This window comes from Giraffa tippelskirchi, chromosome 4 (assembly GCF_054371585.1).
Source record: "Giraffa tippelskirchi isolate mGirTip1 chromosome 4, T2T-mGirTip1v1.2.pri, whole genome shotgun sequence".
In the NCBI taxonomy this organism is placed as follows: domain Eukaryota; kingdom Metazoa; phylum Chordata; class Mammalia; order Artiodactyla; family Giraffidae; genus Giraffa; species Giraffa tippelskirchi.
The window spans coordinates 196,703,369-196,721,596 of NC_137278.1; the positions used below are offsets into that span (position 1 = coordinate 196,703,369).

The 18,228-nt window shown below is 52.5% G+C and overlaps 2 protein-coding genes and 1 long non-coding RNA gene across 17 annotated transcripts; 2 read left to right on the forward strand and 1 right to left on the reverse strand.

The window, feature by feature from the left end:
• Window positions 1-1,524: 1,524 nt before the first annotated feature.
• On the forward strand, window positions 1,525-8,733 carry ING4 (inhibitor of growth family member 4). 15 transcript variants are annotated; one of them, XR_014081655.1, is made up of 9 exons: window positions 1,525-3,382; window positions 4,764-4,835; window positions 6,567-6,733; window positions 6,914-7,019; window positions 7,196-7,301; window positions 7,514-7,661; window positions 7,924-7,985; window positions 8,094-8,227; window positions 8,566-8,733. XR_014081655.1 is itself a non-coding variant. In XM_081588147.1 (8 exons), exons 2-8 carry the CDS (start codon window positions 4,808-4,810, stop codon window positions 8,131-8,133), a joined length of 666 nt encoding a protein of 221 aa, XP_081444273.1. In that variant the 5' UTR covers window positions 1,525-3,382; window positions 4,764-4,807; the 3' UTR covers window positions 8,134-8,733. The 15 variants fall into 15 exon arrangements, 14 of the variants coding, with proteins under 14 accessions (XP_081444273.1, XP_081444274.1, XP_081444272.1 ...); XM_081588147.1 differs by having other exon boundaries at window positions 6,914-7,028; window positions 8,094-8,733; XM_081588148.1 differs by having other exon boundaries at window positions 8,094-8,733.
• LOC145544829 (uncharacterized) lies at window positions 4,076-9,886 on the reverse strand. The gene is made up of 2 exons (XR_014081656.1): window positions 9,194-9,886; window positions 4,076-6,967 (listed from the first exon to the last, which is right to left on the reverse strand). It is a non-coding gene; the product is annotated as an uncharacterized LOC145544829 (long non-coding RNA).
• A 143-nt stretch (window positions 9,887-10,029) lies between these two features.
• ACRBP (acrosin binding protein) lies at window positions 10,030-17,964 on the forward strand. Its single transcript, XM_081588134.1, has 10 exons — window positions 10,030-10,114; window positions 10,342-10,560; window positions 10,721-10,815; window positions 11,269-11,389; window positions 12,237-12,705; window positions 13,169-13,301; window positions 15,417-15,596; window positions 15,728-15,895; window positions 16,983-17,066; window positions 17,655-17,964. Exons 1-10 carry the CDS (start codon window positions 10,072-10,074, stop codon window positions 17,775-17,777), a joined length of 1,635 nt encoding a protein of 544 aa, XP_081444260.1. The 5' UTR covers window positions 10,030-10,071; the 3' UTR covers window positions 17,778-17,964.
• Window positions 17,965-18,228: the final 264 nt, after the last annotated feature.

Sequence of the window (18,228 nt, forward strand, 5' to 3'; positions counted from 1 at the left end):
GCCTTGACTTTAGCCCCGGTGCTCTCCTATCAGCCAGTGTTGGTGGTGATGCTGCTTCAGCTGTTAAATGAAGGGATTGGGCCAGATCACCTCTTAAGATTTCTTTTTGAAAATTAAAGATCTTTAAGCACTGAAAAAGCTGTGACAAAGCTCCCACGTCCAACAATGTGGCCATCGTCTGTGGGACTGCTGGGCACCCATGCTAGTTACCTGGTGGGTGTGGATAATCAGTGAAGGCCTCTTGGTTTAGGGCACAGGATCTTGTGTGGGCATCAGAGAGAGTCTCAGTCTGTAGTGTGACAGGAATGAATGTACCACGTGACCAAGTAGGTGGTGTCTGTTAGTTTCCTGAATATTTACTGCTTTTTTCCCCTTGTTCTCGCTAACTGTTGAATTGACACTAACAGCCCTACCTTCATCACAGGTATTACAATCAGAATTTACTCTCTTGAAGGATATACTCACACTCATAGTAACAACTCTATATGGTCATTTTGTAGAGAAGGAACTGGGCGTGGAGATTAAATTATCCAAGGGCCTGCTGCTTGCGATGTAGGACATCATCTCGATTCTGTGGCCAGATCGTACCACCTGCTCAGTAGTATGTCTGGGGTTTCACCTTGCCCTTTTTTAAACATGTGGCTGAAAATGTCATAAAAACATGCCATGTGACATTGATAATTATCAAGAATGTGTGGCTTAGGGGTGACAATGATCTCCAACACTCGTCCGTTCTGGTCGCTGACATCTGGGTCCCTAGTGTGGTGGCCTGTCTGCACTTGGTGGCTTTCTATCCTGATGAGAAGTTTACTTGTCACTGTGCTGTCGCGGGTCAGGGTGATAGCTGGCATCCATCTGGCCCAGCTGTGACAGCTCTGTGCCAGTTACCATCATACATAAACGAGTAAAAATGGAAACAAACACGGGAGGACAAGGCAAGCAGTACTCTGTCTCTTTGCAAGCGGGAACGTCCTGGAGTGACAGAAACCCTTACAAAAGGTGAGGAGAGTCGCAGCTTTATTGTGAGGAGTACTTTGTACTTACAAGCAGCATTTATAAACAATGAGCTGTTTCCACGTTAAAACATAATCCTGGAGAGTTGGCGTTCGCCTGAGTGAACAGAAACAGGATTTACACCTCGCACCGTGACTCTGGAGAAGGCACCTGCCCTGGTCGTCAGCTTCACGTTTCCCGGCTGTTGAAAACAGCTCTTTGTGGATTAAAGACCCAAAGAGACAGGTCTCCTCGCCCGCACGTCCCCCTCCTGCAGGGAACGGAAGTTTGTGCGAGGACGCAAAATGGCGCCCTCAGCCAACGCCGCCTCCGGCCCCGCGCCCGGCCGCCCCGCCAGGGAAGAGTGTGCGCCGGGACGAGGCGATTCGACGGGCGCGGTACTCAGACCGGAAATTGACCTCGTGAGGGCGGAAGTTACCCTTGAGGGCGGAAGGGCTCCATAACGGGGTGGGGGGGGGGACTGCTTCGGCGTCCGTTGCGTTCAGTCACTTCCGGGGCGGAGCGGAAGTTGCTTTGTTTTGCTTCAAGATGGCTGCGGGGATGTATTTGGAACATTATCTGGACAGTAAGAACAGGCTGGAGGAGCGGGTCAGCGGTCACAGCGGGGTGGGGTGGAGGTTCGGGCTTAGGAGCTCTATGGCCCTGAAGTCCTGATGGTCAGAAAGTCACAATCGTGAAGGGTTGCGTGAGAGAAAATACTGGAGTGTGTGAAGAAATAGGGGGCGGGGCAGCGGGGTCGCGGCCTCGCTCTGAGGTGTAGAAGAGGGAGGGGCTGCGCGGCGGGGCTGGGGGACGGCTCGTGAAGGGCTGGTAGGCACAGACGGGAAGATATTTGCTGCCCCTGTCTTCAGGGTCTCCGGCCTCAGGATAATCTTTTTCTTAAAGTCGTTCTGAATCGGTCATTTTAGTATATCATCCACTGCCATTGGAGCAGCGACAAAGATCTCGGGGTTCTCCGCCCAGTTCTTTCGAAGACGCGTCTTCTCGTGGGGATAGGGGGTTACGAGTGACCACTGTCAGATGATGGACTGGAAGGCTTCTCTTGGAGTAAAGACCCAATTTCCATCAGATGGAAATCTGGTGTTCTGTTTATGCCATTTGTGTGACCCACTCTTCACAGAGCCTGTCACCGTATTCTCTTCCTTTTACCTTAGCGTTGGGAGTCATTGAGGTCCTGCTGTGGGTCAGACATAAATGGCAGGTACTGGGGGTATACAAGAATGAATACCACACAGACCTTCCCCTCAAGGTGCTCGTAGACTAGTAGGACACAGATTCTAATAAATAATTATAAAAGCGTAACAAATGAAATAACAGAAATACATTAAACGGACAGTTGGTAACACTGGAGAAAGAGAGGCTAGTTTACCTGGAGGTGTAGGTAAAGCTTTACAGAGGATGTGACGAATCTTGAAGGTTGAGTGTTTATTTGCCGATGTGGAGAGGGAGAGGGAATTGAAGGTTGGGGGAAGCAACAGCAAAGGTGTTCTGATGGGTTTGTGGAAGGATCAGGGAAAGATGAGGCCAGAGTGTTTGATATATAGGACTTTGAGGTGAAAGATTGGGAAATGACGCTGGAGAATGTAGCTGGGTCTAGGTTGTGCATGGTCTTTAAAGCCAGGCTAAGAAGCTTGCACTCTACTGAGGAAACAACAGATTTTCTAAATGGAGTGTTTTTTTTTTAAATAAAGGAAAGTAATTGATATATGGTAAATTGGAGCATGATGACCCTGGTAATACAAGATTAATTAGTGATAAGAGTTCTGGTCAGAGATGAGGACCTGATCTCAAGGAGTGACAGAAGTATTTAGGAGGTAAATATAACGGGATTGACTGAATGAGTGGTTGACAGAGGAGGAGGAATCTAAGGTGACTTCTCGATTTCCTGTTTGGGAAGTGATGTAGACATATATCATCAACAAGATAGGAAATTCAGTAGTTACTAAGATACTTAATTCAACCTAGACTTAAGCATGGGAATGATAATTGTATCTGTAAGAGTAAATGAGGTGGAGATCATTCACAGAAAGTAAGTGGGAAAATAATAGGATTAACTTTTAAGTATAAGCTCAAGAAAATAGTAACTTTTAAGGGACAAGCTAAGGGGATGTCAGCGATGAAATTACTTGAAAGTGTGTGAGATTTGGAATCTTAATAGGAAGTTACACATAGGCAAGAAGATGGTGAGAATGCTGCAGACATTTTTTAGGATAGAACTAATAATTAGATTATTTGATTTGGTAAATCAGTGGTGACTTAATCTTAGTAAACTGGTGGTGGACCCGAGTCTATAGGTTAAAGCAGTGGATGCATTTTAAAAGTTTGAAAGTGAAGTCGTGGAAAGAGAATTTTCTTTTATGAGAGAAATGTAAGTATTCATGAATTTATATTCAATTATTTATTGAGGATCCTCTGTATGCATGTCATAGTTCTAAACACTAGGGAAATAGAGAAGAAGACAGACATATCTAACCCTTCTGGAGAGCTGGGGAGACATACCATATAATTAATGACATAATTACTTATTTAATTACATTGGATAAATGCTTCAAAGTGTCTACACTGCCAAAGGGTAGCCATAGAATAGCATGACAGCATAACCCAGGGCACTTGTTCGAGTCTGTGGCAGTCAGGGTTGAGCTGAACTTTGAAGAATGAACAGAAGTTCAGTAGGCCAAGAGGGATAGCGGAGTAGGATGAAAGAGCCGGGGCAGGGCGTCCTGGGCAGAGAGAGAGAGCAGTGTGTGGAAAGCCAAGTGTCTGGAAGAGCACTGGCAAGTTCAAGGCACTCAGAGAATGCCAGTGTGACAGAGCAGAGAGCGCACAGACAGGGACTGACCTGGGTCAGGTCTGGTGTGCAGCAGGGGCCAGAAAGTGCAGAGTAGAACTGGGAATATTGCAGTAGGAAGTGACTGGAGGTTTATAAACAGGAGAGTGACTTGATCAGATTTGCATTTTTAAAAAGAACATTCTGGCTTCTGTTTGGAGAGCAGATTGGAAGTGTGTGTATGATCAGTGGAGGGTACCAGGAGGGTATTTGTAAGTTGAGGACAAAGAGATCTTTTTATAAAAAAGTATTTATTTGGCTGTGCCACGTCTTAGTTGCAGCATGCGGAATCTTTCGTTGCAGCATGTGGTATCTAGTTCCCTGAGCAGGGACTGAACCCGAGCCCCCTGCATTGGGAGCATGGAGTCTTAGCCGCTGTACCACCAGGGAACTCCCGAGGGCATGGAGAGGGAAGGGCTGATTTGTAAAGTTACTGGAGGGGGGAGGGTGGGAAAGCTGTGCAGAGATGGGAAGCTAGGTGTGGAGACAGGCAGACATGGCTCCTCATGAGAAAGGAATGATGAATGCTGTCACAGATAATCTAGTGGTTTGAAGGAGGGATAACCAAGTGCTCTTTGGACCTATTTTTTAAAAGTAGCTATCGTGTGTGTGTGTGTGTGTTAGTCATCTCTCTGCAGGTGTGTGTGTGTGTGTGTGTGTTAGTCACTCAGTCGTGTCTGACTCTTTACAACCCCATGGACTGTAGCCTGCCAGGCTCCTCTGTCCACGAAGTTCTCCAGGCAGGAATCCTGGAGTGGGTTGCCATTTTCTTCTACAGGGGATCTTCCTGAACCAGGAATTGAATCTGGGTCTCCCACATTCCAGGCAGATTCTTTACCATCTGAGCCACCAGGGAAGCCCCCAAAAGCAGCTATAGGGCCTAGGAAGTCCAGGGAGTCTTAGTTTCTCCTCTTCTTCCCAGGTATTGAAAACCTGCCCTTTGAACTGCAGAGAAACTTCCAGCTCATGAGGGACCTGGACCAAAGAACAGAGGGTATGTGCAGAGTAAGGAGCCCGGTACAGAGTGAGTGTGTGTGATCGTCTCTCCTCCTGTTTGGTGTTACCAAATCATCTGGTGTGATCTAGATTGCTTTGTCTTCTCTCTTTCACTCTCTTGCAATTCTTAAAAGGAGAGTAATGATGACCTGTGTTTCTGTATCAGCTTTTTCATAACACGTGGAGTATTGTGACAGTGCCACAAGGATTTAGAGATGCTGTGCTCTTTATATCTACCTCAGGAAAAATGAGAAAACCAAAGTCAACCCTGGAATCATTTCTGTTCTCCATGTTCAATATGTTTGTAGGAAGACTAGAATGTTTCTATACTCCACCAGGCTGTTAACATTACTGTCACACAATTCATTGTGGCTTTAGACTACAGCTCACATTGGTATGCAGCAGCTTTGCTGCATGAGATGTTAAAAAGAAAGAGAAAAAAAAAAGGAGGAAAAGCAGCAATTAACATCAGAATCTCTACACTATATTCTTCAACCTTACAGAAGCATTAGGTGCCATCTGTGGCCGTACTTGGACATTGATTAAGCTTGGCTGCCTTGAGACATTTACTTGGAGCCTGAGGGTACACTGCAGTGGGCGAGTTTGTCTCATAGTCGAAGGTCTCTGTTGGCACTATCCTCCATGCTTTCTGAAGGATATGTTGGTGTATCCTTATGTATCCCTGCCCAGGGGTGTAATGAACTGGTGTTAGAATGCCTAAAGCTGTGATTTAAGTTACTCTGGGTCAGTTTACTCATGGACAAATGAATATCATCTAAGATCCTGGACATAGGCCCCTGAGAACTCCCTGCTGAATGCCAACCACCGGCTCCTTGCTTTGTAATATAGTTCTGGCTCTTGAGTTCATGTACAGAAAGACCCATTGGGAGATGACTGAACCACATACATGCTTTTCCAACTTCCTCCAAGGACCTGGAATAAAGCAGAGTGTGAACCTAGTGTGCTCACAGGTCCTTGCTGTGGTTACTTGTTGCTACACCGTGTTGGGAGTCATGCTTTTGGCTCCATCCACATTTTCTCTGAGTGCTATAATATTAGGCAGTAGACATCTATGGTCTCGGTGTTTGGGGGCATCAACAGCCTTCCCCTAGTAAAACGTTTGGAACAATATCTGAAATGAACACACACGAGAAAAAAGTGATGGAGAATATTCGCAAGTTGCAGATGATGAACCAAACAGGGTGGGCAGTAAGCAGAAGAACTGTTCCATGAGTGAACTCGGGCCTAATTTTCAATGCTGAGATATAGATGTACGGACTCGGGAAGTCAAGAGCAGCAGCAGGTAACTCGGCCTGGTCTGCAGCTGTCAGAGCTATCACAGGATGTTTCTGAGACGAGAAACCAGATGGCTTTTGAGACAGAGATCATGGTTTAAGAGGCAGCAAGCCATGCAAAGAAGCATCTTCAGACATCAACAGAAACGTACTTCATACTAGTGCAGCATGCAAAGAATCCTTCCTTGTGTTTGCATAAGTCCAGTTCCAACTATGCTAGCAATGTTTCCAGCAATCAAAGGTGCCTTCACAATGCATGTTGTGGCCACGTTGCATCACTTTTGAGTATGTGGCACAGTACCCAGGAATGTTGAGTGTGTTTTAGCTCAAAGGTTATGACGGTCAATGCAAAAGGCCTGAGGAGCAGGAGGACGAAGTGTGTTTAACCTTGCCACTCGGGGGCCATTGTGACCAGCCCTCTGTCTCTGTTGTAGACCTGAAGGCTGAAATTGACAAGTTGGCCAGTGAATATATGAGTAGCGCCCGCAGCCGGAGCTCCGAGGAAAAATTGGCCCTTCTGAGGCAGATCCAGGAAGCCTATGGCAAGTGCAAGGAGTTTGGTGATGACAAGGTGCAGCTTGCCATGCAGACCTATGAGATGGTATGGCCCTGCCCATGGCTTTCCACTACTCCTGTCTGTTCCTCGGGGTCCTCCACCCCTCCTTCAGCGTGCTGGGATCTGTTTGGGGTCTGGGAGATACATGGATTCTGCCTTAGCCTGATTGCTTTTACTGGAACCAGCCTGGTAGCTCTTCCTTCTCCTTCCTTCCTTCCCACCCAGGTGGACAAACACATTCGGCGACTGGACACCGACCTGGCCCGCTTTGAGGCTGATCTGAAGGAGAAGCAGATTGAGTCAAGTGACTATGACAGCTCTTCCAGCAAAGGCAAAAAGAGTGAGGAGGGGGGTGGGCCATGAGAGTTGGAGCGAAGATTCCGAGGGGGCAGCCAACCCATTCCTCAGCTCCAAGGGAGGACCCCCCAGTTGGAGGAGAGGAGGGGTCCTTAACCCATCTTTCTGTCCCCCTGCCCTCTGGCTGTCCCTCCCCCTCTTCCCTGGAAGGTCGGACTCAAAAGGAGAAGAAGGCTGCCCGTGCTCGTTCCAAAGGGAAAAACTCCGACGAAGAAGCCCCCAAGGCCGCCCAGAAGAAGTTAAAACTTGTGCGCACGTGAGTGAGTCAGGGAGCACCCTGCCAAGTGACAGGCTCCTCTTTGCCCCCGCCCCACCCCTCGCCCCCTTCTCTGTCACTCTGGTATCTGCTGGATACAGAGGGGAAGCCACAGACCACTAGCCCCACAGGGATCTCCTCGTGCCATTCTGAGCGTCAAGCTGTAGCGTCCCTTCCTGCAGGTGACACTCTCTCTCCCTCTTGGCACGCAGAAGCCCTGAGTATGGGATGCCCTCAGTGACCTTTGGCAGTGTCCACCCCTCTGATGTGTTGGATATGCCTGTGGATCCCAACGAACCCACCTATTGCCTTTGTCACCAGGTCTCCTACGGGGAGATGATTGGCTGTGACAACCCTGACGTAAGAACTGGTTTGCCTCAGGGCGGGGGGCTCTGGGGGACAGGAAGGGAGTTGGGTACCAGAAGTGGGTAAGGGCCTGAGAGTGGGACCTCAGGACAGGAGGAAGGGAGTTGGAGGTGGTTGGCCTTGGACCTTTCAAGAATCCTCCCACAGGACGGAATAAGGGAATGCTCCTGAGGACTCTCAGGTGGGGGGGTTCTTTTCTTTCCTCGGCCCCACCCTGCTCCCTGCCCTCTGCTCCTCCACCGTCTTCCTTTTCCAGTGTTCCATCGAGTGGTTCCACTTTGCCTGTGTGGGGCTGACCACCAAGCCTCGGGGGAAATGGTGAGTGAGCGCTGTGGCCGGGGCTGGACTGCCCTGAGCTGAGTGACAGAGGACATCCTCCCCTTCGCTCACCTTCTCCCCCACCTTCTCTGTCACTTTCCTTTGTAGGTTTTGCCCACGCTGCTCCCAAGAACGAAAAAAGAAATAGACAAGGGCCTTGGATTCCAACACAGTTTCTTCCACATCCCCTGACCTGGCTAGTGGGGAGTGGGATGCCTGGCTGGGCCGGGGGTCAGGGAGAGGTGGGTGGCTCCATGTTGTCATCTCCTCTCCTCCCCTCCCCACTTCCGGTGCTGAGGCTGCACCCAGACCCTGGTCCAGGGGTGCTGCGGCCGCTAATGGTATGTGCTCTCATTCAGCCCGCCCCCTTCAGAGGGAAGTGGTCTTGCCCACTGTCCTTTTGCCTCCACGCCGAGGTTGGTGCTGTGTTTTTGAGGGATGGTCCTCTTTTCTCCTGTTGCTTTGTATTTAAGGACTGGGGCAGTAGCATGGGGCCCTCCCCCAGCTTCCTGATTCCCTCCCCTCGTTGAGGGGGACCATGCGTGATAAACTTCCTTCACTCTCTCCATGCTTTTTCCAGCGAGGGGCTCCTCTGGGTTCTCTGGGCCATGGCCCTGGCTGAAGGGTCACCCATTCCTCTGTGCCGAGAGGATTCATCCAGCCTTGTGAGTGGGAGGGGCAGGGCGGAATGTCGGTAATCTTGCTTGTAAAGGAATCGAGTTGGTGAATAAAAGCTGTACGTATTGGCCTGCTGTGTTTATTGTAGAGACACTGTTTTAGCACATATGCTGAGCATAGTTTGCATCCTCTTGAGTCGGCTAAAAGGCAGGAGGATGACATGCTGGAAGTAGGACCAGACATGGAACCCGAAGTGGTGCCTCTCTGCCCCTGGACCCACCACCTCTCAGCATGGGAGGGACAGAGCTGGCTGGAACTGGGCCTCAGACAGGGGTTTCCAAAACCTTCAAGACTGTGCATCTTTTCCCCATAAGATATCTTTCACTTAATTTCCAATAAATGTATACTTGTGTTTTATACATGAACTGTTATACTATTAGCCTGACTTATTTGAAACACAAAGCAAAAACTTATCACCAATGAATTGTCTCGCCTATGCCCACCTGGAACCACTTCCATAGACTAAGCCCTCCTTATGCAGGGTCTCCTCACTGGAACCCCCATCTTACTCCCCCCTCTGGCTCACTTACCTAGAGGTGTCCTCTGTAGTTCCTACCCTCCAAGCCCAAACTTTGTGTTGTATGTTCTATCTCTGCTCCAGTCTTCACCTGGGATTTGCTGTTCAGTCGGTTAGTCGTGTCCGATTCTTTGCCACCGCATGGACTGCAGCATACCAGGCTTCCCTGTCATCTCCCAGAGCTTCCTCAAACTCGTGCCCATTGAGTTGATGATACCATTCAACCATCTCATCCTCTGTTGCCCCCTTTTCTTGCCCTCTGTCTTTCCCAGCATCAGGGTCTTTTCCAATGAGTTGGCTCTTCGAATCAGTTGGCCAGAGTATTGGAGCTTCAGCTTCAGCTTCAGTCCTTCCAGTGAATATTCAGGACTGATTTCCTTTAGGATTGACTGGTTGGATCTTGCAGTCCAAGGGACTCAGAGTCTTTTCCAACACCACAGTTTGAGAGCATCAGTTCTTCAGTGCTCAGTCTTCTTTATGGTCCAACTGTCACATCCCTATGTGACTGCTGGAAGGCCAGATTGTGAAGTAGGGAGAAAAATGTCCCGTGTGTGAGTTCAGCTTGGAGATGAGTTCAGCTTGGAGATGGGATAGGTAATAAGGTAAAGAAAAAGGTAAAGAACAGACGGGAGCTACGCCATCCAGGCCCCGCCAGAGTCCGTGATCACTACTGCTGTCCTTGTCTTCTCGAGCTGGGATGTGACACACGGGGGGCCCGCCCCCGCCCCCCAGCAGAGTCCAGCCACGCATCAGTTTCCCCGCCCCTACTTTGTGACGTCGACCAGTCTCGCCCCTCGCCCCCCGCGGCCCCGCCCGCCCGCCTGTCTGCTCGCCCTGTCTTGGCCCGTTAGAGGCTCTCGGTCCGAGGAACGCGGGCGACCGTCTGGGGCCATGAGGCGTCTCGCCGTAGGCTCCTTTCTCTCACTCCTGAGGGGTGAGCACGCCTCCGCCCCCGGGAGCTCTCCACCGTCTCCGAGCCGCCTTCCCCCGGGGCCGCCTCCAGCCTCTCCCCATCGCCCCCCCCGCCCCAGCCCCCCGCACACTCACCCCGGCTTGGCGGCCAGACGCCCAGTCCCCGAGTGCATGCCCCGCTCTCGGGGTGGGTATTCCCGGCCGGCGGGTGCGGAGAGGGGTCCATCGTGGTCTGTCCCCGCCCCGCAGTGCTGCTCCTGCCTCTGGCACCAGCCCCTGCCCAGGACTCCGCCTCGACCTCCACGCCGGGCAGCCCCCTGTCCCCCACGGAGTATGAGCGCTTCTTCGCACTGCTGACCCCTACCTGGAAGGCGGAGACCACTTGCCGGCTCCGCGCCACCCACGGCTGCCGGAACCCCACCCTCGTCCAGCTAGACCAGTATGAAAACCACGGCCTGGTACCGGACGGTGAGGGCCAGCCCTGTGCTCCCTCGACCCAGGGCGAGGGGACAACTGGCTCTGGGCCCTGAGCCCGGGCGCCCTGCTCTCCAGACCCCGGGAGCCCATCGCACCCTCCCTCCCGGAGGGATTACACCCCTGTGTTCACCTGTGCCCCGCCCTTCCCCAGGCGCTGTCTGCTCCGACCTCCCTTACGCCTCCTGGTTTGAGTCCTTCTGCCAGTTCACCCAGTACCGTTGCTCCAACCATGTCTACTATGCCAAGGTGAGGTCAAGACAGAGCTTGAACCCGGTGTCACTGAGGATGGGCTCCAGGCCATCCTTAGGTCCTCCATCCCAGTCACTTTGTTGACATTCACCCAGATTATATGTGCAGACCGTCTCACCTTGGGCTTTCAGACTCTCTGAACAATCCCCTTATTGCCAGAAAAGTAAGGGAGAGGGATGGGAGGAGGCAGAGAGAAGCCCTTCCCGTTCCTCCCAACAGTGATGTCATTCAAGTCAAATGTAAAAGCCTGAAGGCAGGAATGTGGGCCGGTAGGGTGTCTGATTTTGCAGGGGACCCTGTCTCAGATCTAGAGGGTTCGACCCAGGGCCATGTCCCATTTCCTCCCAGGAACTGTGAGAGAGGAGACCTGAGGGTTGGGGACAGAGGATAAGGCGGAGTGGAAATGTGCCCTTTGTGAAAGGTGTTCCCACTCTGCTTCTCTCCTTGCAGAGGGTCCGGTGCTCCCAGCCAGTCTCCATCCTCTCACCCAACACCCTCAAGGAGGTGGACACTTCACCTGAAGTGCCGCCGCCCACCACAGTGACCTCCCCCATGTCCTCCCACATCACAGGTGAGACTCTGCCAGCCTCTCATCCCAAACTCCCCGAACCCAGGGCTTAAGGTATCAATGGGAGTGACCTGGGGAGGTGAGCTGCTCGAGGTAGCCTTGGGCAGCTGTTTGCATAAGGGAGGGCCTGCTTTTTTGAATACAAGTTAGGGCTTTCCTGTTTCAGGGTGTTTTCTGACATTACATCCATTTCTGCCCTGAACTGATTTTTCCTTGCTCCCCAAAACACTCTTGCATTAAGAAGTCTTTTGGCACCTTTCTCAGCTCACATCTTCACTCCAAAAAGGATTGGTTGCTAGGTATTCAAAATACTTGGTGCTTCCTAAGTGAGACGGACAAAAGGTGGTGTTTGAAGTGGGTTAGGAAAGAGGATCCCTTGTGAGGGAGGTGGAAAGCGGACCTGTAACACTTCCACCACCGTCACCATAGTACTATTGTTTTGATATTTGTATTCTTGCCTGTGTTTTTTATGATTGGTTGTGTGAACATGTATAATTTAGGCTGCTTTCCTCTACCTTGTGTTTATGTGTGTGTTTGTGCTTATGTGTTTGCATGTGCTTATGTGTTTATAAGTGTGTTTATGCTTATGTGTGTGTTTATGTGTGTTTATGTGTTTTACGTATGTGCCTATGTGTGTGTTTGTGTGTTTTGTATGTGCTTATGTGTTTATGTGAGTGTGTGCTTATGTGTTTATGTGTGTGTGTTTATGTGTATCTGTGTGCTTATGTGTTTATGTGAGCGTTTGTGTGTGTTTATGTGTTTATGTGTGTCCCTCTGCAAAGACAGAGGGCTAGAAGCCTGACCATCCCTTTCCCTTCTCTCTCTTGGTCCCTCGCAAACTCTGCTGCAGCCACTGAACGACAGGTCTTCCAGCCCTGGCCCGAGCGGCTGAACAGCAATGTGGAGGAGCTGCTCCAGTCCTCCTTGTCCCTGGGCGGCCAGGAGCAAGGGCAGGAGCACAAACAGGAGCAGGGGCAGGAGCGCAAACAGGAGCAGGGGCAGGAGCACAAGCAGGAGGAAGGGCAGGAGCAAGAGGAGCAGGAGGAGGAGCAGGAGGAGGAGGGGAAGCAGGAGGAGGGCCAGGGCACAGAGGAGGCTCTGGAGTCGATGTCTGGGCTGCAGGCAGACCCAGAGCCCAAGTTTCCGTCTGAACTTGTGTCCTCCAACCCTTTCTCCTTCACTCCCCGGGTGCGAGAAGTGGAGTCTACTCCTTTGTTGATGGAGAACCTCCAGGAGCTTATTCGATCGGTGCAGGAAATGGATGAAATGAATGACATGTATGACAGGGAGACCATCTGGAGATCCCAGAGCCCCGGCAGGTACTGGAAGTTCTGTCTCCCTCACCAGCCCCACCCTTCCTTCTGCCTTTGGGGATGAGAAGCCCACTTGGCCAGCTTTGGCCTCAGACCCACCCAGATCTGCTTGGACTTTGGGTGCACCCAGCGGCTGCCTGCCTCACCTGCCCTGTGGCTTAAGCACTGTCCTAGATGCCCATCTCTACTTGGCATGGGGTGAGCCCTGAAACTAGAGCTACTAGACTTGGGTTCTGGGTTTCTCTCTGCCTCTGATGAGCACTGCAAATTTCATTTCCCCTTTCTGGGTCTCAGTTCCTCATCTGTAAAAGGGGCAGTTGATCTGAAGGCCTCTAAGGCCACCTTCAGCATGCTGAATGCATGTGACTAAGACTGGATGGTAAGGGCAGGGGGGAGCGAGTGGGCATGGCTGTCTGCCCTGGCCCTCCGGCCCATCCCCTGCAGTGGTGCCATCTTGGTCTTTTTGCAGCCTGCTACAGCTGCCCCACGTGGAGGCCTTGCTGACCCTGTGCTACTCAATTGTGGAGAACACCTGCGTCATAACCCCAACAGCCAAGGCCTGGCAGTACTTGGAAAATGAGATCCTTGGTTTCGGGATGTCGGTATACCCACTGAGCTGTTCACTGGCTCCAAGTTCATGGGCCTAGGGAGTAGAGAATGGGCGGGACCACAGAAAGCCTGAGAGACTCTCCAAGTGAGAACCCCTTCTTGGAAAGACATTTCCAGCTCCCGTAAAAGAAGGGAGGCTCAAGACAGAGTCTGGAATCCATTCCTGGCCAGAATTCCTTCTGTGACTCAGTTGCTAGGCTTGAGTCACGTCCAGAGCCAGTTCACCAACCACAGGACGTGGCTGTACCTTAGATGCAGCTCTTCTTCCAGGAGGGGTCCTAGAACCCATTCCAGGGCTCTCTAGAGAGATCCCAATCTCAATGTGTCCTCAGCAAATTCCTTACTGTTCTATTCCCAAGAAGTGTAGGACTTACCAAAAGCACAAGTTAGCAAATGTGTGCTAAGAGCTGGCGTGCCATCCATGCATCTGTCTATTCAACAGATATTGAACTGGCTAGGTATTTGAGACACTAGCAATTCTGTCCTAGGTATTTTAGCGATGAGTGCAACAAGATCCGATCCCCTGTACTCCTGGAGTCCACTGGGAGAGAGAGACGACACGGAGACCAGTGTGACAGGGATCGTCGCATGACGGATAAGTCCAAAGTGCAGAGAGCAGATGGAGAGCACAAAAGTCATGCTGGGGCAGGATCGGAGCCTCTTAGAGGAACTGATGTTTAAACTGAGACCTGGAGATAAAAGAAGTTAACCAGGCAGAAGAAGGGTTTGGTAGAAGGTTCCTGCTAGAGAGACTAGTGTGTGCAAAGGCTCAGAGGCAAGAAAGAGAAGAAATTCCACAAGGGACCAAGAATGAGCACAATGTTACTCTTCCTCCCGCCCTCAGGGAGCTGAGATGACTTCCCTGGTGGCTCAGACGGTAAAGCGTCTGCCTACAATGAGGGAAACCCGGGTTCAATCCCTGGGTTGGAAGATCTCCTGGAGAAAGAAATGGCAACCCACTCCAGTATTCTTGCCTGGAAAATCCCATGGATGGAGGAGCCTGGTGGGCTACAGTCCATGGGGTCGCAAAGAGTCAGACATGACTGAGCAACTTCACTTCCTTCACTTCATACAAAAGGAGTATGGGTTGGGAGGTGATGGAAAGAGACTTAATTTTTGGTGGAGGTGGACTGCACGTAGGAAGTTCAGGACTAATGGAAAGCTCATTGGATTTTCGGGCTTGGTTGAAAGAACAGTAAGGAGCCCATTTTACCTGGAGACAGGGTCAGAGAGGCCATGATGTGAATAATCCCGAATGGCAGTCTGAAGCAGTTGTATTTCATTTAGTAGGAAAGGGGAATTCAGTCATGATTTGGGGTTAGGGACCTGATGATGCCTCCTCCGTAGCTGTTACGAGGAGCGAGCAAGGCAGCGTAAGAGATTCTGTGACTGTGATATGCTGACGGGAGGGCCTGGAGATCCTGCTGATCGAGATCTTCCTGAGGAGACTCGCTCAGGGTGGAGAGCCCCGCAGGGAGATGGGCAGCTCAACATCCAAGAAGATCCTCCAACAACTTGGAGGCTCTGAACCCAGGTGCTCCAGCAGAGGACAGGTTTTTGTGTTGGAAGCAGCCAGACCAGTGTCCCAGGTCCATCATGCACTCGGCGTGTGTTTGAGCAAGTGACTCAGCCTCAGGGAGCCTCAGTTTCCTGGGCAGGCAAATGGAGCCGTTCGTAGTAACTATTCTATTCCTAGGAAGACAAAATAAGATGAAGGCATTTATCAGCCATGGTGCGCAGCACCATGCCAGCTCTTTGTAAATATTAGCATTATCATTAGCTGAGAGGAAGGGAGGACTGTGAGCTTTTTTCAGTTAGGCGAAGTTAGACATCTGTCAGGCACTTGGCCATGGGGATTCAGAGCTCAGGAAAGAGATCAGAACGGATGATAGAGGCTTGGGTGTCATGTGCAGGGAGATGAAGATTGTGAGGAAATAAACCATCCTGGAGGAGGGGGAAGAAATAGCTGATGGGAGGTCCTTGAGGGGAGGACCTTGGGGAGGGGGTTTGGGAAAAGCCAGAGGAGCTTCTGGAAAAGGCTTAAGGCAGGGACATTCTGTGGGGGCGTGGGACTTCAGCCTCAGGCCCTCAGACACACCCCTCTGCAGGTCTGTGACAGCCTGGGGCGGCGACACTTAGCCGCGTGTACCCTCTGTGACTTCTGCTCGCTGAAGCTGGAGCAGTGCCACTCGGAGGCCAACCTGCAGCGACAGCAGTGCGACAGCTCCCACAAAACACCCTTCGTCAGCCCCCTGCTTGCCTCCCAGAGCATGACCATCGGCACCCAGGTACCGACCCAGCCGGTTGGGCTGCAGTGGCGGCAGTGAGAGTGGGGGATAGGGCTCTAGGCAGGGCCGGGCAGCCGGGGACTAGGGGGGTGAGCAGGGTGCCCACCTCTCTCCTGTGCCCCATGCCACAGATAGGGAGCCTGAAATCAGGCCGCTTTTACGGGCTGGACTTGTACGGTGGGCTGCGCATGGACTTCTGGTGTGCCAGGCTGGCCACTAAGGGCTGTGAAGACAACCGAGTGGCCAGCTGGCTCCAGACTGAGTTCCTGAGCTTCCAGGATGGAGACTTCCCCACCAAGGTCAGCCCCGCCCCCGCTCACCACGCTTCCTCCTGGTCCCTCGCTCTGGGGAACCCTAGGATGTGGGACGGGGGGGGGGGGGGGGGGGGGAAGGCTTGAGTCTCTGGCTTCTGAGAGCTGCTCCTCACTGAGCCTCCTGCCTCTCTCCAGCAGACTCCCCTCCCCACTACCCAACACCCTCCACCCTACCTCCTCCTCCCCTGGGCCCCCAGGAGACCAGGATTGTGTTTAGCAAAGGACTAGGAATCCGGGAGGCCAGAGGGTACAGGACTTGGGGGCACAAGACAGGTCTGGTCCCAGCTCTGCCGGTTACCCTCGGTGGGTGGGGGTGGGAGGCCTCATTCCTAAGACAAACGTCTGGTTGATGGCTGAGGTGCTGCTGATGGTGATCCAGTGCTTCCCTGCCTTAGTCTGTAGGCTCCTTCACGATCTTCCAGTGCTTTCCCTCTCAGTGGGATCAGCTTTACCCCCTCCTGCAAAGTCACCTCCCCTGTGGGTCAACCTGTTGTAGCTAAGAGCCAGCACTGCGCCCCCCCACCCCCCCCTCCCCTGCTTTCTGTGGTTTAACAGAAAAAATCAAGACCAGGACAAGTGGAGGCCATTTAAGAAAGGGCTTTTCACTGAGCAGAAGAGCCTCCGCCTAGCTCTCCTCCCTGAGCCCCTAGATCTGGACGGGACCTCAGACCATCTCAGCTGTTCCCCTGGGTTTATGGGTGGGGTGGCGAGGGCCACAGAGGGAAGTGGCTCCCCCCAGGGTTGCACATTAGAAACACTTCTGCCTCTTCCTAGCCATCCCCATGAGGCTCCCTGAGATGGGACTGCCACTTGGGACCCTTCCACGATCTGGAGCCTTGGTGCCCCCTTCCCAGGTCCTCTCCTCAGCTGCTTTCGCAGCCTGCTGACCAGCAGGGCAGCCGCTTCCTAGTTGCAGCTCCCAGCTTCTTCCCAGACACTGAGGATGACACTGAAGGGGACACCCCGGTGCAGAGGGTCTGGTTCTCTGCCCTGGTTTCTGCTGTGGGGGGTGCTCTGAAGGGCTCTGAGGCTTTTGAAGTCTCCCACCTCCCATCCCCCGCTCCTGCCTTAGATCTGTGACACGGAATACGTGCAGTACCCCAACTACTGTGCCTTCAAAAGCCAGCAGTGTATGATGAGAAACCGGGACCGGAAGGTGAGCCCCTCCCACTGCCCCCACCCCCACATCAGCCCCCCCATGGGTCACTGCACGCTGACCTGTTCTGGCCACCTACCCGCCTCCCCCACCCCCGCACCCTGCACCCCAAGCCGTGGCATCTATCTGAGCATGGGGGTGGGGGTAGGGGAGCGGATGTGTCCCCGCCCCCGGAGCTCTCTCTTTACTCCTCCAGCCATGAGGCGAGCAGCTCTCCCAGGCCGCCAGGCCAAGGGCTCTGGGACTGGGGTGGAAAGGGGAGGCTGCCATCAGAGGCCCTGGAGACACGCCTGGAAGGAAGAACCCCCAGCCAGGTTGGTTGGAGAGGTCTAGGTGTCAGTCCTGCCTCCTGCTCTTACTCACGAGTTGTCTGAGCCAAGTCACTTCCTCTCCAGCCCCGGGCTCCTCATTTCTACAAGGAGGGGGTCGGGCTATGTGGTGTCTCTGGCTGCTTTTTAAAAAAGCCACATCTGAGCTTCCGCCTTCCCTGACTTTTCCTGCACTCCCTGCAACCACGCCTGTCCCCACCCCGGGGTCTGGACTTCTGACACCTCTGGCTCCTGGCTCTCCCACTCGGATCCTGCACAGGTGTCCCGCATGAGATGTCTGCAGAATGAGACGTACACCGTCCTGACTCAGGACAAGAGCGAGGACCTCGTGCTTCGATGGAGCCAGGAGTTTAGCACCTTGACCCTTGGCCAAGCCGGATGAGCTGGACTCTGTCCTCTCCCCACCCGCTACCCCTTCCCATACTCTCCACTGCTTTCAGACACCGGGTTGTCTCTTACTTGGCCCCAAATCGCGTGTCCTTCGGGTTGGGGCAGCGGTCCCAGAGAGGTCGGTGATGGGAACTCTGCCCACCTTAAAGGATGTCTGTACCTAAAATGTTTATTTTTAACTTGTGTGTCCTGGTTTGGTTGTGATCCCCTCCTGGGCCTGCCTGCCCCCTGCCCCCAGGGAGTCAGTCCTCCAACCCCTGGCACTTATGGAGCCATCTGTCGGCAAGGGAACCCTGGGGGTGGCTCTCAGTGGAGCAGTCCTGTGCCAGGAGAAGACTGAGAAGTCAGAAGAAGTCATGGCCGGTGTCTTTGGGGACCGTGTGGGCCATGAGGGCATGTGTGTCTCCATTTCTGAAGTTCTGATCCCATGATCTCAGATGTGA